This window comes from Scyliorhinus torazame, chromosome 8 (assembly GCF_047496885.1).
Source record: "Scyliorhinus torazame isolate Kashiwa2021f chromosome 8, sScyTor2.1, whole genome shotgun sequence".
In the NCBI taxonomy this organism is placed as follows: Eukaryota; Metazoa; Chordata; class Chondrichthyes; order Carcharhiniformes; family Scyliorhinidae; genus Scyliorhinus; species Scyliorhinus torazame.
In genome coordinates this window covers 194606878-194632246 of record NC_092714.1, presented here as the reverse complement: position 1 = coordinate 194632246, position 25369 = coordinate 194606878, and the positions used below count along the sequence as shown (strand labels likewise).

The 25369-nt window shown below is 45.9% G+C and overlaps 1 protein-coding gene across 4 annotated transcripts in view; it reads left to right on the top strand.

Moving 5' to 3' along the window:
• The window catches only part of tti1 (TELO2 interacting protein 1), an 85139-nt gene that overhangs the window by 39952 nt on the left and 19818 nt on the right, over nucleotides 1-25369 (top strand). For 3 of the 4 annotated variants that reach the window (XM_072514659.1, XM_072514658.1, XM_072514656.1), the window contains exons 2-4: nucleotides 10372-12732; nucleotides 16832-16999; nucleotides 19050-19201. In XM_072514659.1, coding sequence (XP_072370760.1) covers nucleotides 10419-12732; nucleotides 16832-16999; nucleotides 19050-19201 — 2634 coding nt within the window. In that variant the 5' untranslated portion in view covers nucleotides 10372-10418. Of the gene's footprint in view, nucleotides 1-1652; nucleotides 1692-10371; nucleotides 12733-16831; nucleotides 17000-19049; nucleotides 19202-25369 lie in introns of those variants that run through there. The other variant, XM_072514657.1, reaches the window with a different exon arrangement.

The window sequence follows — 25369 nt, the reverse complement described above, 5'->3', positions numbered from 1 at the left end:
GATAAATAGGATGGGGATTGTTGAGTGAGGGGTCTGCACACTGGATAAACAGGATGGGGATTGGTGAGTGAGAGGGTCTGCACACTGGATAAATAGGATGGGGATTGGTGAGTGAGAGGTCTGCACACTGGATAAATAGGATGGGGATTGGTGAGTGAGAGGGTCTGCACACTGGATAAATAGGATAGGAGATTGGTGCGTGAGAGGGTCTGCACACTGGATAAATAGGATGTGGATTGGTGAGTGAGAGGGTCTGCACACTGGATAAATAGGATAGGAGATTGGTGAGTGAGAGGGTCTGCACACTGGATAAATAGGATAGGAGATTGGTGAGTGACGGGTCTGCACACTGGATAAATAGGATGGGGATTGGTGAGTGAGGGGTCTGCACACTGGATAAATAGGATGGGGATTGGTGAGTGAGATGGTCTGCACACTGGATAAATAGGATCGGAGATTGGTGAGTGACGGGTCTGCACACTGGATAAATAGGATGGGGATTGGTGAGTGAGGGCTCTGCACACTGGATAAATAGGATGGGGATGGTTGAGTGAGAGGGTCTGCACACTGGATAAATAGGATAGGAGATTGGTGAGTGAGAGGGTCTGCACACTGGATAAATAGGATGGGGATTGGTGAGTGAGGGGTCTGCACACTGGATAAATAGGATGGGGAATGGTGAGTGAGGGGTCTGCACACTGGATAAATAGGATGGGGATTGGTGAGTGAGAGGGTCTGCACACTGGATAAATAGGATTGGAGATTGGTGAGTGAGGGGTCTGCACACTGGATAAATAGGATAGGAGATTGGTGAGTGAGATGGTCTGCACACTGGATAAATAGAATGGGGATTGGTGAGTGAGGGGTCTGCACACTGGATAAATAGGATAGGAGATTGGTGAGTGAGAGGGTCTGCACACTGGATAAATAGGATAGGTTATTGGTGAGTATGGGGTCTGCACACTGGATAAATAGGATAGGGGATTGGTGAGTGAGGATTCTGGACACTGGATAAATAGTGTTGATTGGTGAGTGAGGGGTCTGCACAATGGAAAAATAGGATTGTAGATTGGTGCGTGAGAGGGTCTGCACACTGGATAAATAGGATGGGGATTGGTGAGTGAGAGGGTCTGCACACTGGATAAATAGGATAGGAGATTAGTGAGTGAGTGGGCCTGCACACTGGATAAATAGGATGGGGATTGGTGAGTGAGGGGTCTGCACACTGGATAAATAGGATGGGGATTGGTGAGTGAGAGGGTCTGCACACTGGATAAATAGGATAGGAGATTAGTGAGTGAGTAGGCCTGCACACTGGATAAATAGGATGGGGATTGGTGAGTGAGGGGTCTGCACACTGGATAAATAGGATGGGGATTGGTGAGTGAGGGGTCTGCACACTGGATAAATAGGATGGGGATGGGTGAGTGAGAGGGTCTGCACACTGGATAAATAGGATAGGGGATTGGTGAGTGAGAGGGTCTGCACACTGGATAAATAGGATAGGAGATTGGTGAGTGAGAGGGTCTGCACACTGGATAAATAGGATAGGAGATTGGTGAGTGACAGGTCTGCACACTGGATAAATAGGATAGGGGATTGGTGAGTCAGAGGGTCTGCACACTGGATAAATAGGATAGGAGATTGGTGCGTGAGAGGGTCTGCACACTGGATAAATAGGATGTGGATTGGTGAGTGAGAGGGTCTGCACACTGGATAAATAGGATAGGAGATTGGTGAGTGAGAGGGTCTGCACACTGGATAAATAGGATAGGAGATTGGTGAGTGACGGGTCTGCACACTGGATAAATAGGATGGGGATTGGTGAGTGAGGGGTCTGCACACTGGATAAATAGGATGGGGATTGGTGAGTGAGATGGTCTGCACACTGGATAAATAGGATCGGAGATTGGTGAGTGACGGGTCTGCACACTGGATAAATAGGATGGGGATTGGTGAGTGAGGGCTCTGCACACTGGATAAATAGGATGGGGATGGTTGAGTGAGAGGGTCTGCACACTGGATAAATAGGATAGGAGATTGGTGAGTGAGAGGGTCTGCACACTGGATAAATAGGATGGGGATTGGTGAGTGAGGGGTCTGCACACTGGATAAATAGGATGGGGAATGGTGAGTGAGGGGTCTGCACACTGGATAAATAGGATGGGGATTGGTGAGTGAGAGGGTCTGCACACTGGATAAATAGGATTGGAGATTGGTGAGTGAGGGGTCTGCACACTGGATAAATAGGATAGGAGATTGGTGAGTGAGATGGTCTGCACACTGGATAAATAGAATGGGGATTGGTGAGTGAGGGGTCTGCACACTGGATAAATAGGATAGGAGATTGGTGAGTGAGAGGGTCTGCACACTGGATAAATAGGATAGGTTATTGGTGAGTATGGGGTCTGCACACTGGATAAATAGGATAGGGGATTGGTGAGTGAGGATTCTGGACACTGGATAAATAGTGTTGATTGGTGAGTGAGGGGTCTGCACAATGGAAAAATAGGATTGTAGATTGGTGCGTGAGAGGGTCTGCACACTGGATAAATAGGATGGGGATTGGTGAGTGAGAGGGTCTGCACACTGGATAAATAGGATAGGAGATTAGTGAGTGAGTGGGCCTGCACACTGGATAAATAGGATGGGGATTGGTGAGTGAGGGGTCTGCACACTGGATAAATAGGATGGGGATTGGTGAGTGAGAGGGTCTGCACACTGGATAAATAGGATAGGAGATTAGTGAGTGAGTAGGCCTGCACACTGGATAAATAGGATGGGGATTGGTGAGTGAGGGGTCTGCACACTGGATAAATAGGATGGGGATTGGTGAGTGAGGGGTCTGCACACTGGATAAATAGGATGGGGATGGGTGAGTGAGAGGGTCTGCACACTGGATAAATAGGATAGGGGATTGGTGAGTGAGAGGGTCTGCACACTGGATAAATAGGATAGGAGATTGGTGAGTGAGAGGGTCTGCACACTGGATAAATAGGATAGGAGATTGGTGAGTGACAGGTCTGCACACTGGATAAATAGGATAGGGGATTGGTGAGTCAGAGGGTCTGCACACTGGATAAATAGGATGGGGATTGGTGAGTGAGTGGATCTGCGCACTGGATAAATAGGATGGGGGTTGGTGAGTGAGGGTCTGCACACTGGATAAATAGGATGGGGATTGGTGAGTGAGTGGGTCTGCGCACTGGATAAATAGGATGGGGATTAGTGAGTGAGAGGGTCTGCACACTGGATAAATAGGATAGGAGATTGATAAGTGACGGGTCTGCACACTGGATAAATAGGATGGGGATTGGTGAGTGAGGGGTCTTCACACTGGATAAATGAGATAGGATATTGGTGAGGGAGAGGGTCTGAACACTGGATCGTGTAGGTCACTGGAATCCTGCTCGGATTTGCTGGGAATGGGGCCTAGTGCAGGGGTATAATTATAACATGTGCTGTAGCTGTCGTCATTGCTGTCGCTATCACTGCCGCTGCTTGTTGAAGGAAGGGAGAGGCGGAGTTGTGCCTCTGGGTGTGGAGTTGAAGATGTGTCTGAGGCTGGACTGGCTGGGGGAGGGTAGGTATACGTCATCTATGGGCGGGGCGTGCTCGTCTGCTGCTGTGAGCAAGATGTGGTCTGAATGGTTGTTCTGCGAGCCTTAAGCTGGTTTATGTGAAACCACGCAGACTTGCCATTGGCATATGTGATTTTGTATACGGAGGGGCTGACTTTGTCTGAAATGGAGTACTTCCCGGAAGATTTGGGGGAAAGGAATGAACTGGGGTTGTATAGAGAAAGCATCACTTGCTGCCCTACTACAAACTCGGTGGTGTGCACCTTTTTGTCGAAACAAGCCTTGCTTTGTTTCTTCCTGGTCCCAAGTCTCACAGCTGCTGTGAGTTGGGCTGCCTTTATGTTCTCAATTAAGTGCTGTACAGCATTTTCATGCTTGAGGGCGGTGATTGCGGGGCTGGCCAAATCCAGTCCTAATAAATACTCTGGCCCTTTCATGGGGCGTCCGGTCATGAGGGTGAGGGGGGTGTATCTTGTGGACGTGGATACCTTGTTTCTTAAGAACATTAAAGCAAATTATGAACTGAATCCCAGGTGCTGTTCTGTTGTACCATTTCCCTGAGAATGGCTTTTAAAGTCCTATTCATCCTCTCGACAATGCCGCTTGACTGGGGGTGGTAGGCTATATGAAACTTTTGCCTGATTCTCAAAATTGTGAGGACATATTTCATTACTCGTCCTGTAAAATGGGAGCCTTGATTGGACTCTATACTGCGTGGGAGGCCCCATCTTGTAAAGATGTGCTGTGTTGGTATTTTACCTGTTGTCTTGGCCGTATTTGTTCTCGATGGAAAAGCTTCCACCCATTTTGTGAAGGTGTCGTTGACAACCAACACATACTTATAACCATTTCTGCAGGGGGGTAGGGGTCCTATGTAGTCTACCTGCAAATTCGTCCCGGGGCCATTAACGGGGAGGATGTGACTAAGCTGAGCCTTTCTTGCATATCTGTCCGGATTGTTCTGGGCACAGATCAAGTAATTTTCAATGTAGTGAGTACCATCGGCTTTTAAATCAGGCCACCAGCAGAGTGGTCTGAGGTGGGCTAGGGTGGGTTCAATGCCTTGGTGTCCATGATTGTCATGGAACTGACAAATAATCTGGTTCCTGTCCTGGCTGGGAACTACATAAATGCCTTCTTTTAAAATCACACCGTCTGTGTGGTGATTGTGTTTTTACACTTGTCATACGGGGCTGGGAAGGTTCCTTTTAAAACTTCCCTGAGTTTTTCATCTTCCTTCTGTGCATTTGCTAGATCCTGAATGTTGGTCTGTGAGACCTGAACCGCGTGCACTGGGGTACTCTCGGGGAGGTCCAAAAGTAACCATGCCTGGAACCTGCCTTCGCTAGGGCGTCTGCTTTAACGTTACCGGGGGGAGGGGAGAACGGTGATGACTGTGAACCTTAATTATGCCATATTTCCTATTTTTGACTGTCTCTAGGATATGTCGGAGTAATGGGGCTGAGGGTAGGGATTTTCTAGTTTCCCACAGGGGTAGGAATGCCGTTAAGCTATTACAGACATATAAGCTGTCCGAACATATGTCTGCCGGGGTCGGAAATGAGTCAGGGTGGTCTACAATGTAAGCTATGGCTACCAGTTCTGCTGCCTGCGAGCCTAGATGTCCTGGCAACTTTAGTGAAATCTCTTCAAGGGCACGTCCCTGCGCGTCCTCTACATAAATGCCGCAACCGGTAATTCTCTTTCCGTTCAAAACTGTGGAGGAGCCATCCGCATACATTTTCAGTGATGCGCGCGTGTCGGTGGGCTGGGGTTTCTGGGGTGTACTACCTGTTTTCCTGTGAACTGACTTGGATATAAATGGGCCTGTGTTCTGTTTTGTGGTGATGATCTCACACTCATGTGGGGTATCTGCATATTGCAAGTTATCGGCGAGGAAAGTGTGGGTCTTGGTTCTTTTAACTGTAATGTCCCGTCCTTGGAAAAGAAGGGTCCAACGGGCTGCGCGGATTTGGCTGACTGTGCCATCTTTAAGTCGACCATCTAATAATAGCTGTGTTGGGGTGTGTTCAGTGAGAATGGTGATGGGGTTGAGTCCCGTAATATAGGCAAAGTACTGTACTGCACAAAAAACTGCCTTTTGCAGGCAGAAAATCCTTGCTCGACAGGATCTAACACGCGTGACGCGTATGCCACGGGGCGTAATTGGTCATGGCGTTCCTGGAGGAGTACGGCCGAAAGGGTTCGGTCGGTGCTTGCAACTTCCATTGCTTACGGGGAAAGTGGCTCTGGGACCTGTGCTGAGGGCTCTTTTTAAAGCATCCACGGCATCCCTGTTCTGTGGAAGCCATTCTCAATGTGCCTGCTTCTTGAGAAGTTTGGATAGGGGCGCTGCTTTTGTGGTAAAACCATCAATATGGTTTCAGCAGTAGCCAACCAGTCCTAAAAATGACCAGAGGGCTGAGACATTGTGGGGAAGGGGCAATTTCAGGATAGAGTCAATTCTCTTTTGCTCGATCTCGCGTTTACCATGTGTGATTACTGTACCCAAGTAAATCAAATTTTCCTGCAAAATCTGGGCCTTCTTGGGGTTGACTTTACATCCAATTTCTGTTAGGAGTGCTAGGAGTTCGGCGAGAAGCTAAATGTGCTCTCCCTTTGTGTCTGTCTGTAGTAGCAAGTCATCTACATATTGGACCAGACAATCGGGGCAGGAAAATTTTGCCAGCTGTCAGTGGAAAATGGAGGGGGACTTGTGGAAGGCACATCCACGTCCCTGGAATGTAAAGGCGAATTTGTACTGGCATGCTTTATCCAATGGAATAGACCAAAAGCCGTTGCTAATGTCCAAAACTGAAACATTTTTTGACTAAAGTCCCTGTTTGAGCATGGTCTCAGGACTCGTGGCTACGGTGGGGGCTGCTACTGGGGTTAGTTTGTTCAGTTCCCGGTAATCAATGGTCAGTCGCCATGATCCATCGAGTTTCCTGACTGGCCAAATTGGTGCGTTGTTTGTGGAGGCTACTGACCTGAGTACGCCTTGATCAAACAAACTCTCTATTACCTTTGAGATTTCTCCCTCTGCCTCTTGGGGAAAACCATACTGCTTTTGGGGTCTGGGGTCGGGATCTGTAATGTTTACCAAGCCAGCTATTTTGCCACAGTCGTGCTTGTGCTGTGCAAATGCTGCTTTGTGTTGCTGCAGGACTTCCCTAACCTGTTTGTCCTGACTAATGGCTCGAGGGTCGAACCAGAAGTCTCCTACTGAGCTAATCCTGTTTTCATAGTCTCCAACTGAGAGTGTGGTGGGGGCTCATGCTGCCTTTGCCATTCTCCATACACATTTATTAACTGGATCAAAAGAGAGGTTGTGGGAGCTCATAAAATCGATTCCTAGGATGTGTTCAGCTGTCTGGGGTAGATCGACCAAAACTACGGGGTGTTTAGTTGTAATGTTCCCTATTTGTATCGCTACAGGGGCTGTGATGTGTCCTTGTTGTAAATGACCTGTAAAGCCGCTGAGTGTGATGGTGTCTGTTGTGGGCCACGTGTCTCGCTGAAACATTGTGGAGGAATTGAGTGTGGTGCGGGACCCTCCTGTGTTCCAAAGTCATTCTATGGGGTGCTCCCATACTTTGCCTGCTACGACCGTTCTTTGGGACTTGACCCAAAGGGTGTCGCGGACCCAAGTTGGGGAGCCCGAACACCGTCAGTCGGTGCCGTTCATGTCTATGTTCTCTGAACGGGCGCTAACGCTATGGATTGGCTTTGTCCTATTATTTAGGGTGCCTGTGTGTTGGTTTCACTGCTGCTTTTGGGGCACGTTGCACTCCCGTGCAAAGTGTCCTAATTGTTCACAGTTGTAGCATTCCTGGGGTTTTGGCTGTGGTGGGCATTTCCTGCCCTCATTTATCCATGTGGGGTTCTGGTGCGCTTTTACTGGATTCATGTCTGCCTGCTCTTCCTCGGGTTTTGCAAATGCGGTTTTGCCTTGGACGGATTGTTCCCAAGGGTGGGACAATCTCTTCAAAACCCATTTCTCGTTGTGGGCCTCGTCTGAGGGGTCGTAATTTACGCAAGCTCTCTGTCCTGCCTCTCGCATGAGAGACTAGGATTCGAGTACATTTGGCCACATTATCTGCGGACAAATGGGCACGGTCTAATTCTCCGAATACCGCTGTAAAATGTATCCACAAGCGTCCAGCAAACGCTGTGGGGTGCTCAGTCTTCTTTTGTCTACACTTGTTTAGGCCTTCTACGGGGTCTCCTCTGTTATAGCCGATCGCATCTAGGATTGCTGTGTGCATCTCTTGAGTGTGCCTCCTCCTACATTCTGTGGGTCAGGAAGGGCTGCCACGACTGAAGGGTCGAGGCTTAAAACTGTGAGCTTCACTTGCTCCTTTTCGTCCAGGCCGTACATGGTAGCCTGCTGTTTAACTCTAGCGAAAAACTGGTGGGGGTCTAATGTGGGAAGGAAGGGTGTAATTTTTCCACACGCGTCCCGTAATTGGGTCACGGTTAATGGGGTTGTGTAAAGGAAGTCTGCTTCTCCTTCTGCTGTGGCCCTGCGGTGTGTGGTTACAGGGTTCATGGGGGGGGGGGTGTTCTGCCTGTTCAATCGGGGGTTGGGTGCTTTTCTCTTTTGGGGTTTTTTTTGCGTACATGTCCCATGTACGTATCTGTGGGCAGTCTCATTTAACTCCTGCCAATCGGGGCCATTTTCCTGGTCTAATTAGAGTCCAAACGTACTTTGTAACCCATTCTGGACAGAAAGCAGAGATTGCAATTCTGCAATTTGTTTCCGGCACTTTGCGTGATCTACGGAGCTCTACCTTTGTTCCGTCGTGGAAGTGTGAAGCACTCGTAGGGCTGCTTTTAAATCATTGCATTGTTTCTGCAATTTCTCTACCTGTTGCTCAGTTTCTTGTCTTACCAAGACTGCGCGTTGCATGTCCTGGTAGGCCTTATCATATTGGGTCTGAAAACTACTCAAATGGGCGAGACAAGACTGGTGTGCCCCCTTGGCATCATCCACCTCTCTGTCCCTCGCTGCTAACTGTTCTCTTAAATCTTTATTCTCTTTCTCAAACTCACTCACATCTCCCTCACTATTTCTATCTCTCTCCTCTATCTCTCTACGGAGCGTCCTAATGATCTCCTCTGTGCCTCGCAATTGTGCCAAGCAGGACACCATTGCCATCGGCTTGCGAGCTTTCCCTAAGCTCTTCTTGTGGCTCTCTGACAGATTCTCCCACCAAGTATGTCCTGTACACCCGGGACCTGTTTCATCATTCGCGCAGAATGCGCTTCAAAGGGGCCATCCTTTCCCTTTGAGATAAATAGGATGGGGATTGGTGAGTGAGGGGTCTGCACACTGGATAAATAGGATGGGGATTGGTGAATGAGAGGGTCTGCACACTGGATAAATAAGGTTGGAGATTAGTCAGTGAGGGGTCTACAAACTGGATAAATGCGATAGGAGATTGGTGAGTGAGGGGGCCTGCACGCTGGATAAATAGACACTCATTCAGTGCCTCGCACTCACCCCTACTCACTCACTCGTTCAGTATCTCGCAATCCCCACACACTCAGCACCTTGCACACCCCCCACACACACATTCAGTGTCACATATTGCTGCTGCACACCCTTCCTAATCACTCGGTGACGAAGGGTGGCACGGTAGCACAGTTGCTACACAGCGCCAGGGTCCTATGTTCGATTCCCGCTTGGGTCACTGTCCAGAGTCTGTACGTTCTCACGTTGTCTGCGTGGGTTTCCTCCGGGTGCTCCGGTTTCCTACCACAATTCCCGAAAGACATGCTTGTTAGGTGAATTGGGCATTCTGAATTCTCCCTCTGTTTACCTGACAAGACATGGGGATTTTCATTGTAACTTCATTGCGGTGTTAATATAGCTTACTTGTGACAATAATGAAGATTATTATATAACATCCCCCTCCACACATACACGCTTACTCATTCCACAACACGCACGCACCGTCCTGGGCTAGACGTGACCTCTCCTCCCTTCAGGAAGAAAATTGAGGCTGTCCAAAGTCTGGGCAGCCATCAATCCTGAGCACCTAACAGCACCACCTTCTCCCTCCATCCACACCCTCCCCCACCAATCTCTGAGCACCCAGTACTCCCTCTCAATTAAACTCTTTGACTCACTAACTCTCACTCGCTCTCTCTCACACATACTCACTATTTTTCTCTCACATTCTCAGACATATGTTCTTTGAGACACTCTTTCTCTCACAAACTCACTCTTTGTTTCTCACACTCGCTTTCTCTCACACACGTACTTTCACACACACTTTCTCTCTTTCTTTCACACACCCACACTCTCACACCGCTTTCTCACAAACTTACTCTTTCTCATTCACAAACTCGCTCTTTCTCATTCACAGACTCACTCTCATTCACAAACTCTCACGCTCACTCTCGCACACTCGCACTTTCTCTCTCGCACACTCGCGCTTTCTCTCTTGCACACTCGCTCTTTCTCTCTCACACACTCGCTCTTTCTCACTCGCTCTTTCTTTCCCGCTCACTCGCTCTTTCTCTCCTGCTCACTCGCCCTTTCTCGATTACGTTCTATAATTTCATGGCTGTCTTAGTGTGAATTTAACTGATTTCAGGCAGGGCCTAGAGTATCAGTTGGCACAGTTGTGTATAGATTGCTCCATTACCAACATGATACGCCACTCAGAATAACTTGTTACTTCACCAGTGACATTGCTACTTGTTTGATTTTTTTTTTAGTAAATTCTGACTTTTATGTTCACTTTGTTGGAATATTTCACATTCTGTTTCCCTTTTACAGGATGGTGAAACAGCATGTGAAACAGTAGGAGTGAGGAAGACAGAATTATGGCCATCTTTGATACCCCAAAAGAGGCTTTTGGTGTCTTGCGTCCAATTTGCATTCAGATAACAAAGGAGCAGACTATCAACAATGTACAGTGCCTTCAATCTCAGCTACAGAAGGTTGGAGATGCAGCCTTACAGGACTTGCAGGAGTATGTCTTGTTTCCACTCAGATTTTCATTGCGGACACCTGGTCTAAAACAAGAAAGATTTGTCCAGAGTGTGGTGGAGTGCATTAATTTTATTATTTCTAGAACATGTGTGCGGAATCAACAACAACTTTGTGACCTCTTCTCCGAACTTTCCCTTTGCTTGTCTTCCCCGAGCAACCATGGAAAGTTGGCCGTTATTTCAGAGGAGCTTAAAATGTCAGTTGTCCAAGGACTCATTGCCCTGCTCCATTCAGCATATGGTGACATTCTGCTAAGTCTGTACCAGCCAGACATGCTTCCTATCCAAGGGTTTGTTATCTCGCTGCTATTAGACATAGCTGAACATGAAAAATCAAGACAGCTCCAAATTCTTGCCCTGAAGTGTTTGCTGGTCTTGATTTTACAGTGTGATTGCCCAGATGTGCACCATTCTTTTGACGACAATGGCCTCCTTCAAGTTGGAGACTCATTTGCCTCATTTTTGCCTGGGATCACTTTAGGAATGACACGCATTATCTCTGGAGATGTTAAACAGGGTCACTTAGTTACAAGTTATGCCATCAAGGTTTGGTACAAGTTGGTGGGCTTGGTCATGGCCAACGACCAAGTCTCCAAAACCCACCATGCCAAGAAGATGCTCTGTGCAAGGGAGCTTAAGCTTGCTGAACTTGTAATTTGCAGAAAACCAGAATGGGTGAAAAACACTGCAAGCAAGCTGGGTGTACTGTTGCAGAATCTCAACAGCTGCGCAGCTGGTAACCCACATTGGAAAGTAAGGTTGGAATTGGTTGAACTAGTTTACCATTTGCTGTCTTACTGTAACAAATCGCTGAAACAGTCCATCGGCCATTTGCTGGAAGTTCTGGTGGGGCTGGTGGGTGATGAGAGACCAGAGGTGCAAACCAGATGTCGTCAAGTTTTGAGAAGCATTTCTGAACTATGTGTGATGTGCGAGAGGAAAGATTTCACCGATGTGCTTTCTGAAAACTTGCATGCACTCACAACCGCTCTTCCAAGACTCATGAGAACACTGGACGACCAAAGTAAATTGAAATCCTTGGGTTTGTTGCTTGGCTACTTAAAATTATTAGGGCCCAAAGTCAATGTTGTTCTAAATTCAACTGTTCATCTTGGACGTCTTTCAAAAGCACTGATGCAAATCCTAGAACTGGATGTCACAGATGTGAGAATTGTAGAAGAACGGTGTTTGAATTCGGAGGTCGAGGATCTGCAGGACGCAGCACATTCTTTATCCGGCTGGGATCACTTAAGAACATGGAGCAAGCCTGCTACACGGAGAAAATACTTTAAGTATTTTACTGAAGAATGTGTATTTGCATTACTGCAGCAGATTTGTAGGGTTTTAGGTTACTATGGCAATCTCTATCTGCTTGTGGATCATTTCATGGACCTGTACCAAGAGTCAGTAGCGTATAGGAAACAGGCTGCGATAGTGATTAATGAACTGTTACTCGGGGCTACAGGCTTAGATGTAGATGTTATGCATGAAAGAGAAACTCCAATTTGCACAGATGATCTCAAGGCGACCGTGACTTCCATTATTGAGGAGTACACAAGCACAACTAACTGGCATTTGGTGACAAGTATCGAGTCAGAATATGAGACTTGCCTCAACACAAATCAACCAAAATTTCAGAATTTTACTAGAGGATCCCACAGTGGCTACCTGTACTCAAGTCAAAGTCTAACTGTTCACACAATGAATAGTAATATCTGGCAAATCTGCATCCAGCTTGAAGGAATTGGCTATTTTGCCCGTGTGTTAAATAAGGAAATCCGTTTGCTTTTAATAACATCTCTTTACCCAGTAATAGAAAAAGTTGGAGCTGAGACTCTGCTTGTTCGTCAAATGGCCACAAGGACATTAGTAGATCTTTGTCTTGCCTGTGGTTATGATTCACTTCAGGAATTGATAAATCTGAATTCTGACTATCTAGTGAACACAATTTCACTCAACCTGAGAAGTCTAACCCAACACCCTCACACACCTCGTGTTATTAGTGTCATGTTTAGCTATTCCGATGCCAGTTTACTGCCTTTGGTCGATGATGTGGTCCAGGATGTGCTGCTGTCACTTGATCATTACTACAATGAAAAGGCTGAGCTAATTTTCTCTGTCCTCCATTCGCTGATGTCAGCTTTAGGTATGTGTCTTGAGCCAAGATAATATGGACCTGATTTAGAATGTAGCACGCAGTTTGTGATTACTTTTCAACAATAGCTGAGATTGAATGTTGTTGAACATTTTGCTCAATGGGAAAAAAAATGTTTTCCACTCTCTTAGTGGATTTTCCCTTTTGCAATTAGCATGGCATTTTAGTTTGAAAATGAGGGTAGCCTGATGTAAGGAAGCAATTTCACAGGCCTGATGCATAAAACTTTTCCAGGCGAGGTACAAAGCTGACCATTACTGCTTCCAGAAAGTACCGCCTTTAAACCAATATTACCTACAAAATTCCATATGAACAGTAATATCTGTTTCTACCACCAGAGAGAGTAACTACTCCATATTCATCCCACAGCAGACACCTGGCATATGACAGATTATGATGATGGCCCTTTTCTTAAATTTTCAAAGTTTAAGAACATCTAATTAATGTTGTGTATATTGGGTCTTAAAGGTAATTCCTTTTTTCACAGAATTAGTCTCAAGCAGGAATCATAGAATTCCTACAGTGCAGAAGGAGGCATTTGCCTCATCGAGTCCCCACCAACCCTCCAAAAGAGCACCCTACCCATGTCCACTCCCCCATCTACCCAATCCTATCCCAGTAACCTAACCTGCACATCCCTGGACACTAATGGACAAATAATTTAGCATGACCAATCCACCTAATCAGCACATCTTTGGGCTGTGGGAGGAAACTGGAGCACCTGGATAAACGCATGCAGCCATGGGGAGAACATACAAACTCCATGCAGTCACCCAAGGCCAGAATTGAACCTTGGTACTTAGTGCTAACTGAAAATCGCTTTTTGTCACAAGTAGGCTTCAAATGAAGTTACTGTGCCATCAGCTTTGGGCACTGTATCTGCTCATCTATACCCTCGCTGGTATATGACGATCATTAAGACTATAGTGCTTTCAGTTTCACACAAAACACCAGTAAGCCAAGTTTCATAACTGCAACTCTATGCATCAGACACATTTTTATCTTATCGTCTTCAGTTCTGATGAAGATTATAGACCTATAACTGTCCAAGCCTGCTTTTCTCTTTATATATCTGATTGACATATGTACTTACAACATTTTCTTTGTTACCGATTTAACCTGGTGATTGTAAAACCTATTCTAATGGTGGGAGTCACTAAATAATGGAGCTATTTCATCTGTAGTTGCTTGAATATTTTTGTCCAGCCTTGCAAGTTTAGGTTTGTGAGTATTATACATATATTAAAAACAGCAGCAACAACAACTTGCACCTTAAAGGCGTATACGTCCCAAAGCACTTCACTGGAGTGGTTGATTATCATCACAACATTTGATACCGAGCAACATGAGATATTAGGACAAGTGACCAAAAGCTTACTCCGCGGTAGATTTTAAGAAGCATCTTAGAAGGAGAGACTGAGTTTTAGAAAGGAACTTTTCAGAGCTTTGGACTTGGGCTCTGAAAGCGTGGCGACCCATGTGGAGTGAAATAAATCAATTGCACAGAAGCCAAAATTAGAGAAGCGAAGCGATCTTGGGAGGGTTGTATGGCTGGAGGACATTACAGAGAGTGGGGGGAGACCACTGAGAGATTTGAAAACAAGAATGAAAATTTTAATATTAGAAGTGTTGACTGCAAAGGTCAGCAAGAATGGGCGTGATGGGTTGACATGGTTTGATGGAATTTAGGAGACAGGCAACAAGCTTTGGATTAGATAATGTTTATGAGGTAGAATATACGGTATTGCAGGGTTAGAACATTGTGCTAAGTTTTCGGCACCAGCTTGATCATAAGGGCATTAAAGCCATAGGGGACTTGGACGTTTGGTTCAGAGTAGCACCCTCGCCTCTTGAGATAGGAAGTTGTAGGTTCAAAATTCATGACCAAGATCACCACATTAATCTAGGCAGACATATAAGAACAATACTGTTAGAAGAGACATTAAACCAAAGGTCTCTCTAGTCCTTCAAGTGGATGTAAATATTCCAGTGCACTATTCAAAGAAGAGCAGGGAAGTTTAACCTATGTCCTGGAGAACATTTATCCCTTAACATTACCCGAAAAAATATAATAATAATCTTTATTGTCACAAGTAGGCTTACATTAACATTGCAATGAAGTTACTGTGAAAAGCCCCTAGTCACCACATCCCGGCGCCTGTTCGGGTACACAGAAGGAGAATTCCGAATTCCCATCTGGTAGGGGGATTGAATCCGCACTGCTGGCCTTGTTCTGAATCACAAACCAGCTGTCTAGCCCACTGAGCTAAACCAGCCCTTGCATATGTCTACGCCAAAGTATCCCAGGGCCTGGAATCGAAAGCCCAAGGGGAGAACTCGCCGTGCTGCCATTTAGCACAGGTTTCCACAAACCGGTGAACTAGGCGGATCAGATGTCCCCGTATGGCCGGTCTCTTGGCAGGGTGGTACCCTGGCACCGCAATGCCACCTGGGCACCTTGGCACTGCCACTGCCAGGGTGCCCAGGTTGCACTGCCAGGCTGTCTGAGACAATGGCAGGCAGTGCCCAGGTGCCAGGTTGTCCGTGCCTGGGATTGGGACTGGAGGTGCCCTGCCCTTACGAGGTGGGGGGAGGGGGGCTCAAAGACCTCCTAACTGGTAAATTGAGGCGTTGGGGAGGTCCAGAGACCAAAGTGGGGGTGTAATGATATGTATAATCTAAGGAGAGTATAGGGTTAACAAGATGATGTTCATGTATCCCAACACTAGATGGTATCACTGAGTAGTCTTATAAAAGGCTGCGTCTCTAATCATTCTGGGAGAAACTTATGGCAAAGATTAATGCGAATTTGAGATAGAGTGTTGGTTGTATTAGAGCGACATAATACATTAACGTAGATTCAATCCTGTTATTTTGTTAACTATTACTTAGTATAGTGTGCGGACCATTTAAAGTAGTGTAAAATAAACTAGCTTTGTTTTAAATACATACCTTGATGTTCTTTGTAAACACTACAACTTTTAGCTATCTTGGAGAGCTATACAAGGAACATCACAGGGGGTACAGAGATCGGGTTGACATTTAAAAATGGCACTTGATCTCTTCCTGCACTGACTGTCAGTGCAGGAAATTAATGTAAATGTGACCTCGGCGGGATATTTCTCACCGAAGCCCGAAGAAAAGAGTCCCGTTCAATAGTGGGGTCGTTCTTGGCGTTGCAGGTGCCAAGAAACATCCCGCTATTCATGCCCAAAACTGGCTCTGGGCTTTTGTTTTATTAAATCGTGCCCTTTGGTTTGGACAAAAGATGTATATTCATTGTCTGGGTTCTTGAGATGGTTAATGTTTCGTTCATTAATAAACTTACAGGAGGTTTTCAGGATCCTTTGCCCTCTCAGACGGGCAGTTTCCATTGGCCAGAGCCTGGCTTAGAAATGTAAAGTACTGTTGTGAAATCTCTTTAGAATTTGACCTCTAAGCACAGGGTTGTTTGCGTACCTTTGGGGCCAATGAAATTGTAACTGCTCTGAAAGCCAGAAAGTTCCTCATGTGTGAGTCATAAGTCAGCAGTGGCTTCGGTCATTGTAAAGCCTCTGTCCAGTGTGAGGTCCGGAATAATAAATTAATATTAAATAGACAAAAAACATTTTAAAAATTCCACATGATGGAGGGTGTGGCATTCATCCTGCATATGCTGAAAGTTTTCTTTATTACAGTGGAAATTTAATAGAGAGGTGCATCCTCTAGGTAGATGAATCTACCTTTTTTTTCTCCAATGAATTAATGCAGTTTAGAAATTGTGGTTCCAATTAACGTACAGGTTGTGTAAATGCTATTCAATTGCCTTTGTAAAGTTGATTGTCGGAAGCTCTTCAACCAAGCCCAGCCTCTGGCGCAGGCAAGCTTGTATCGGTGCCAGTCCCCAGCCTGGATAAATGAGGTGAGGGTTTGCAGTAGGAAGGGCATCCAGTTATAAAGCTTCCCACCAAATCCAAAATATGAAGGTGTGATCAATCAGTGTTGTGGCGACTCCATGGGAAAAGCTGAAAGAGGAATGAAAGAAGCTCTTCAGCATATTAATGAAGGATTCAGTCACAAAATAATTTATACATTTTTGATCTCAAAATAGTTCACTGGTTTCCACCTAAGGACCCTATTCAGAAAAAGGAAAAACCTCAAGATAAAATCTGCAGGTCTGGTATCACAGCAGAAGAGATCCGGTGCTTTTTCCAGGAATATCAGAAGCAGAAGCATCTGGCTGAGGGGGATATTGACGATATTGATCTGGAGAAAACAGGTATTTCCTGCATAAGAATGCCTCTCTTGCACATCGTAAAGGCATGTCATTTTATCTCTGATACAATCCATAATCTTCAATGTACACACAGTGCACATTACCCTACTATCAAATAAGAGCCTGTGATCCCATCTGTGTAGCTGACACGCAAAAAATTGTATACTGCAAACTTTAGCTTTACATTATTATGTCTCATCAAACTTGATTCTTTTATATCTTTTCCTTTTTGGTTCTTATTAGGAAAGTACTTGAAAGATCAGCTCTCTTCAAACATGCAGGCTTTTTCTGTGATTAACCCAGCTATTAGTTGTTGGATGCAGTGACTTGAAATGAATCCTCTTAATCCCTTCTCATATGTTCATTGCATTTCTACAATCTTCTCTCGCTTCATCGTGCCTTATTGCAGTCTGCCTTTTTTCATCTGTTTTGCCTTTTATATTTGTTTAAGCCCTCTTTATGCCTGAGCTCTTGAACTGTGATTTGTTTGTCGTGATACTGAGAGGAGTCTGCTATCAGACCCACACAGTCCCCTAAGTAACTTACTTTGTGTTTTATGTTTCCCACCCAATCAGCCATCCTGCCTCCAAATGCAGTATAATTTCAGCCAATTATTTTACCAGAAATCTGACGATCTATTGTTGAGAAGGAATGTAAAACCTTTTCAATCGAGAATAATGCAGCTTATTAATTGTTTTGTGCAAGCTCTCCTATAGTCTCTCTTAATGTAGTCTTTCTTTTGAATATTAGATTTTAAATGATTTAATACTCCCCTGACACCATAGTTTCCAGACAGCCGAACTGGACACGAGGGTCAGATAAATAGCAAGCAGAAATGTATTGCAATTGGAAAACCAACTAGCAAAAAAATAAATTGTCTTCAGACACCACCCTGAACTCGTTTCCTTCACCATAAGCTCTTTCCCTTTCTCTAACTGTCTGAGGATGAACCAAACTGTTTATAACCTTGGCATGCTACTTGACCCAGAACTGAACTTCTAACCCCATAATAAAATCAAAAAGATTCTGGAAAAACGCAAGTCAGGCAACTCTGTTGCTTCTAGAGCCATGAGGAATCTCACAACCCAAATATCTCAATGGGCTTCAGAGTCCACTTGTGTCATTTTTTATCATAATTGTGCATTTGACCATATTGCTGTTCTTAGATTTTCTTCTCAGATGGCTAAAGTACCAGTCATTTTCTGAGGAGCTTGAGTTTTATATAAAAGTATTCAGTGCTCTTATGTGGATAGTTTTATGCACCTATAGCAGGTCATCGCCTTCTGGGACTTTACAAATTGTTATATTTGAACATTCTTACCTTTAGGAGTTGTGCAAACCTAATAGCAAGTTCCACAAGGGAGCTGTGCTTACCGAAGCCTCAAATAAGATATTATTTTCAAAGCCACTCTTGAAGCCCTTATTTATATGAGTCTCAGTTTGCACACTTAAGTTTTTGTTTAACTCTGGATAGGTTTTTCTCCAGAGTAGAGCTTAAGTATAAACTAATGCCAGTAATGTACTGGTATAAAAACTTGACCTTAGGTTGGGAATTTCCTATGGCACTGGCTGTCACTGTACAAACAAGAAAATTCACTGCTCATCTGTGCTGTAGTATATTTTCAAGTAACGAGGGATGCTGGCTTGCCTGATGTCAAAGCAGTAACCTTTGTCTTTTCGGTCTGATTGATCTGTGAATGTGAAAGACCCACCACCAATGACCTTGATCCTATCACTGTTTCTTTTTTTTTTAATTTAGAGGACCCAGTTATTTCTTTTTCCAATTAAGAGGCAATGGCAATTTAGCGTGGCCAATCCACCTAACCTGCACATTTTTGGGTTGTGGGGGTGAAACCCATGCCGACATGGGGAGAATGTGCAAATTCCACACAGACAGTGACCCGGGGCAGGGTTCGACCCTGGGTCCTCAGCGCCATAGGCAGCAATGCTAACCACTGCGCCACCGTGCCACCCTCTATCACTGTTTCAATCACAGTCATGTTTCACAATGTTGTAGGTGACACTAAACATGTATGCATATGTTCTCTTTCAGAAGGTGAAATCCCTGATCGACTGGAACCTGACATTAGCTCTGACCATCCAGATGTGAAAAAGGTGTTGCCTGCTCATATCCAAATTGCCAAAGATGTGCTGGAGAGATGCATTCACCTCCTGTCAAGCAAAAGCATTAAGCTGCGGCTAAAGGTCTTGTACTGTTTCATATTTTTAAACAAATTTTTACAGGATGTGGGCTTCTCTGGCTAGGCCAGCATTTGTTCCCATCCTATTTGCCCTTGAGTAGGTGCTGGTGAATTGCCTTCTTGAACTGCTGCAGTCCATGTGGTATAGGTACACCTACTGTGCTATTACGGATGGAGTTCCAGGATGTTGACCCAACGACAGCGAAGAGACGGTGATATATTTCTAAGTCAGGGTGGTAAGTGACTTGGAGGGGAACTTCCAGATGGTGGTGTTCCCATGTATTTTCTGCCCTTGTCCTTCTAGATGGTAATAATATCATCTTTATTATTGTCACAAGTAGGCTTACATTAACACTGCAATGAAGTTACTGTGAAAATCCCCTAGTCGCCACACTCCGGCGCCTGTTTGGGTACACTGAGGAAGAATTCAGAATGCCCCATTCGGGACTTGTGGGAGGAAACCGGAGCACCCGGATGAAACCCACGCAGACACTGGGAGAATGTGCAGACTCCGCACAGGCAGTGACCCAAGCCTAGAATTGAACCTGGGACCCTGGCACTGTGAAGTAACAGTGCTAACCACTGTGCTACTGTGCCTTGGGTTTGGAATGTGCTGCTTAAGGAGCCTTGGTGAGTACCTGCAGTTCATCGTGTAGTTCAGTGTTTTTCAAACGTTTTTGCCCAGGACCCATTATTACCAAGCGACCATCCTTTGGGACCCACAATGCCCAAACTTCACGACCCACCATTTTTGCTTACCTTTAATATGACAGGTGAGCCTGGTTGGTCCTCAAGATCTCATTTGCTTTGTCATTCAATGTTACCTTTCTGCTAACAACTTTAGCTGATGATTTAAGATCTCTGCATCCGTTGAAAAAAATCAAGAGGTTTGTCTTCGAACTCGCCATGCTTAGTCTTGAAATGCCTTTGAAGTTTTGAGGGTTCTAATCCTCAATTTGCTAGTACTTCCCTGCGTATAACACACATGAACGTTGCATCCTGATTTGCAATGGCATACCTCAAGAAATCATCTTTATAATGCTTTGTTCCAGTTACCAACTTCTTCATGGGTTGTTCACCAGACACCCTGGAGCTCACACCAGCACTGTTGGCAGCTACAAAACCGAGGAATCTCTCTCGCGCCCAGAGCACGCGACGTCAGTGTACGGGACCCATGACCTGTTCTCTGTCGCCACTTCTGGAGTGAAGACTCCATCGATGTTTCAAAAGCATCTGCTCCTGGGTCAGGGTGCTGGTGCTGGTGTCAATTGGAGACGGTCTGCCTTGCCGTGCTCCGGGCCTGGGCACTGATGAGGGGGAACGCATGTGCGGGATGGCCGACATTCTGAAAACCGGTCGCGGCGGAATTTTTAAACACCGGTCGTGGCCTTTGGGCATTTCCTCCCACGATCGGGAATGGCGTGACCGACGGCCCTGCTACCCTCACGACACCCGTGCGTGACCTACCTCCTGGTACCCACCCTGACTTTGAAAATGACTGGTGCAGATGGCACACCCGGCTGCTACTGTGCGTTGGTGGTGGAGGGAGTGAATGTTTGTGGAATGGGTGCCAATCAAGCGGGCTGCTTTGTCCTGGATGGTGTCAAGCTTGTTGAGTGTTGTTGAAGCTGGACTCATCCGAGCAAATGGGGAGTATTCCATCACACTCCTGACTTGTGCCTTGTAGGTGGTGCAAAGGCTTTGGGGAGTCAGGAGGTGAGTTACTTGCTGCAGGATTCCTAGCCTCTGACCCGCTCTTGTAACCACAGCATTTATATGGCTAGTCCTGTTCAGTTCGTGGTCAATGGTGACCCCCATTGTGTTGATAGTGGGGTATTCCGTGATGGTAATGCCATTGAATGTCATGGGGCGATGGTTTGATTCTCTCTTATTGGAGACGGTCATTGCCTGACACTTGTGTGGCACAAATGTTACTTGCAACTTGTCAACCAAAGCCTGGATCTTGTCCTGGTCTTGCTGCATTTGCACGTGGGCTGCTTCAGTGACTGAGGAGTCACAAATGATGCCAGCAAACATCCCCACATCTGATCTTCTGTTGAAAGGAAGATGGTTGTGGTGATTGGAGGTCAGTCATCTCAGTCCCGGGACACCACTGCAGGAGTTCCTCAGGGTAGTGTCCTCGGCAGAACCTGCTTCAGCCAGGACTGAGATGACTGACCTCCAACTACCACAACCATCTTCCTTTGTATTAGGTATGACCCCAACCAGTGGAGAGTCCCCCCCCCCCCCCAATTCCCATGGACTCCAGTTTAGCTTGGGCTCCTTGATGCCATACTCAAATGCTTGATGCCATATCAAATGCTACCTTGATGTCAGGGGCAATCATTCTCACCTCACCTCTGGAGTTCACCTCTTTGAAATAGCCCATATCTGGGCTATTTTCCACATTGCCAGGCATATGGCAGTGTTGTACTGGAACAGCTTGGCTAGGGGCGCGGCAAGTTCTGGAGCATAAGTCTTCAGCGCTATGACCGGAATATTTTTAGGGTCCATAGCCTTTGCATTATCCAGTGTCTTCAGCCGTTTCTTGATATCACAGTGTGAATCAGATTAGCTGAGGACTGGCATATGTGATGCTGGGGACCTCTGCAGGAGACAGATGGATCATCCACTCAGCACTTCTGACTGTAAGATTGTAGCAAATGCCTTGTCTTTTGGACTGATTTGCTGGCCTCCTCCATCATTGCGGATGGGGATATTTGATAAGCCTCTTCCACCAGTGAGTTGTTTAATTGTCCACTATCATTCACGGCTGGATGGCAGGGCTGTAGAACTTCGATCTGATCCGCCGTTGATCCGATGAGATCATTTAGCTTTGTCTATCATTTACTACTTATGTTATTTGGCACACAAGTAGTCCTGTGTTGTAGCTTCGCCAGGTTGACACCTCATTTTGTGGTATACGTGGTGCTGCTCCAGGCATGTCCTTTTCATTGAACCAGGGTTGATCCCCTGGCTTGGTGGTATTGTAGAATGGGGGATATACCGGGCCATGAGGTTACAGATTGAGGCTGAGTACAATTCTGCCGCTGCTGATGGCCCACAGTGCCTCATGAATGCCCAGTCTTGAGTTGCAAAATCTGTTTTGCGTCTATCCCATTTAGCACAATGGTAGTGCCACACAGCACGATGGAGGGACTGTGCAGTGGTCACTCCTACCGATATGTCCTGGACAGATGCATCTGTGGCAGGTAGGTTTGTGAGAATGTTTTTCCCTCGTGTTGGTTCCCTCACAACCTGTCTCAGACCTGGCCTAACAGCTATGTCCTTTAGGCTCGATCAACAGTGGTGCTACCGAGCCACTCTTGGTGATGGACACTGAAGTTCCCATACCCAGAGTACATCCTCTAAGTGCTTCCTCCAAGTGGTGTTCAACATGGAGGAGTACTGATTCATCAGCTGAGGGTAGACAGTACATTGTAATCAGGAGGTTCTCTTGCTCATGCTTGGCCTGAATCCAATGAGACGCCTTGTGGTTCAGAGTCGGTGTTGAGGACTCCCAGGGCAATAGCCCCCTGACTGCATACCACTGTCCGCCACCTCTGCTAGGTCTGTCCTGCCGTTGGGACAAGACATGCCCAGGTACGTTTTCGGTAAGGTGTAATTTGCGAGTATGACCCTGTCCAGCTGTTGCTTGGCTAGTCTGTAAGACAGCTCTCCAATTTTGGCACAAAATTGTACGACAATCGATAATGGTTTCTGGGTCATCATTAGACTTATAATTCTAGATAATTATTGCATTCAATTTCCACCATCTGCCATGGCGGGATTCAAACCCAGGTCCTCAAGAGTATTACCCTGGGTCTCTGAATCACCAGTCCAGTGACAATACCACTATGCCACCACCTCCCCTTTATTTTGATGTTAGATTGTATGTTCTTCAAGGGCTTACTGGATATTTGTTGATTGTCGGGTCTCTTTTGTGAAAGTAAGGCTTGAAGTTCTTAGGGATTTTACTTGGAGTAACCCAGTGAATATGGGGATTGCTAGAAACCTAGCTGAAATCCCAATTGGCAAAGAAATGTTCCAAGTGTACATGAGAAAGTTATGTTCCTTGTCACTCCCTCAGAACTGTGTTATAATCTTTTGTCTACCTTCTTACTGAATCACACTGAATTTCTGTTTAATGTTCAAAGTTGCTTACAATCTTTGTGGAGTGACATTGGTGAATTCAAATGACTTGTATGCAATCAAGTGAATTGGTATTAGCTTTTGGAGCACAATTCTAATTTCTTCTGTAAATGACATAAACAGCTAGACTTGATTGAAAGAACATGAGTACATGCTGGAAATACAAATTCGATCAGTCAGCATCTATAGAAATAGGTAGGTCAGTGCTTTGGAGATGCTAATGTATGCTAATTGTTCACTGTTAAATAAGTTCCAATTTTCACTTGCATCAGTGAGAACAGAAATATTAGGATTAGGGACGTAATTTACTGAAAAAAGCAACAGTCCCATTTTGGGCGGGTATAGTGCAGTCGTTCGTGGTTTTTGCTTTTTGTTTTTTTGCAAAGCCCCCCCCCCACCGAGGCCACCTTTAGCGACATCGTCACCATCCCTGGAAGAGAAAATGGCACCCCAATCTCTCAACCCCCACCCCCCGACGTGGCACCCAGCGCCCAAACTCACCTAAAAGGGGGTCCTCAAGCTCCTCCCCGCACCCCACCTCAGAGTGGCAGGGCACCTCCAGGCCCGATCCTCGGAGTGGGAAAAATGCCACCTGGGCATCTTGGCACTGCCAGCCTGGTACCCTCATAGTGCTAGGCTAACATTGCTAAGGTGCCTGGATGGCAGCAGCAGTGACAGGGTGCTACTCTGCCCAGAGGCCGACCACCGGGTGGTCTACAATCACCTGGGAAACGCCCCCCCCAACTACCATTCCGCCTAGACCCCGTCTGTTGGGGCTAGTGCTAAATGCCGCCCGGCTGGGATCTTCTCGGCTGGTTAGATCTGGCATCAGCTCACTTAACTACAATGGGCAGGATCCAGATCACAATGTCTCGGTAGACCGCGCGAGGTATAATTAGCGTTACGAATCGAGGAAGAGGCCTCTCGCGGGATCTATCGGCCATGTCCCTTCCCGATTCCAGCGGGACGCAGGCGGTAAATCGTGCCTTGAGCCCTGCGGCTAAACTCATGAATAACTGTAGCTGAGTACCTTGCATTCCATAGAACCACAGAAAGGTTACGATGCACAAAGAGGCCATTCAACCCATTTCTGCAGTAGCCAAAAAGAGATAAAAGAAACTAGCCTCTCATTTTAATCCCATTTTCCAGCCCCTGGTCCATAGTCTTGCAGGTTACAGCACTTCAGATGCAAATCCAGGTACTTTTTAAATGAGTTGAACATTTCAGCCTCAACCACCACCTTATGCAGTGAATTCCAGATTCCCACCACCCTCTGGGTGCAAAGATTTTTCCTCATGGCCCCTGTACTCCTTCCACCAATCACCTTAAATTTTTGTACCCTAGTTTTTGACCCGTCAGCTAGGGGGAAAATGTCTTTCCTTTCTACTCTTTGTAGGCACCTCATGCTTGTGTACACCTCAATTGGGTCACGCCTCAGCCTCAACTCTTCTAAGGAAAACAACCCTAGACTATCCAATCTCTCCTCATAGCTCCAATTCTCAAGCCCTCGAAACATCCTTGTACGTCTCCTCTGCACTCCCCAGAGCAATCATGTCTTTCCTATAATGTGGTGACGAGAACAGTACACAAAACTCTAGCTGTGACCTAACCAGAATTTTATACTGTTCCATCGTTACATCCCTGCTTTTGTATTCAATACCTCGCCCAATAAAGGAAAGCATTCCATATGCTTTCTTGGCCACCTTGTCCACTCGGTTCTCATGTTAATTTTTTTTAGGAATTTCACTACCTTTATTGTAAAGTATCCAAGAGCTTTACTATAATAGCCACCCTGTAATTTACTATTTGAATACACCCAGTCTGCATAGTTACCGTAAGCAAAAGCTTGGCCGACAATACAGTAAAAATCTACTCCATTAAGTTGGCTCCTAAATAGAACTGTCGTGTTTCGCTCAATCCAATCTTACAAGAGAGAATTGCCAGGGGTGGAAATTGAGAGCTGAAGTGAATAGCCTTCCATGCTGTCTAGTCTGAAGCTTATAATAGAAATGGGGTGAGT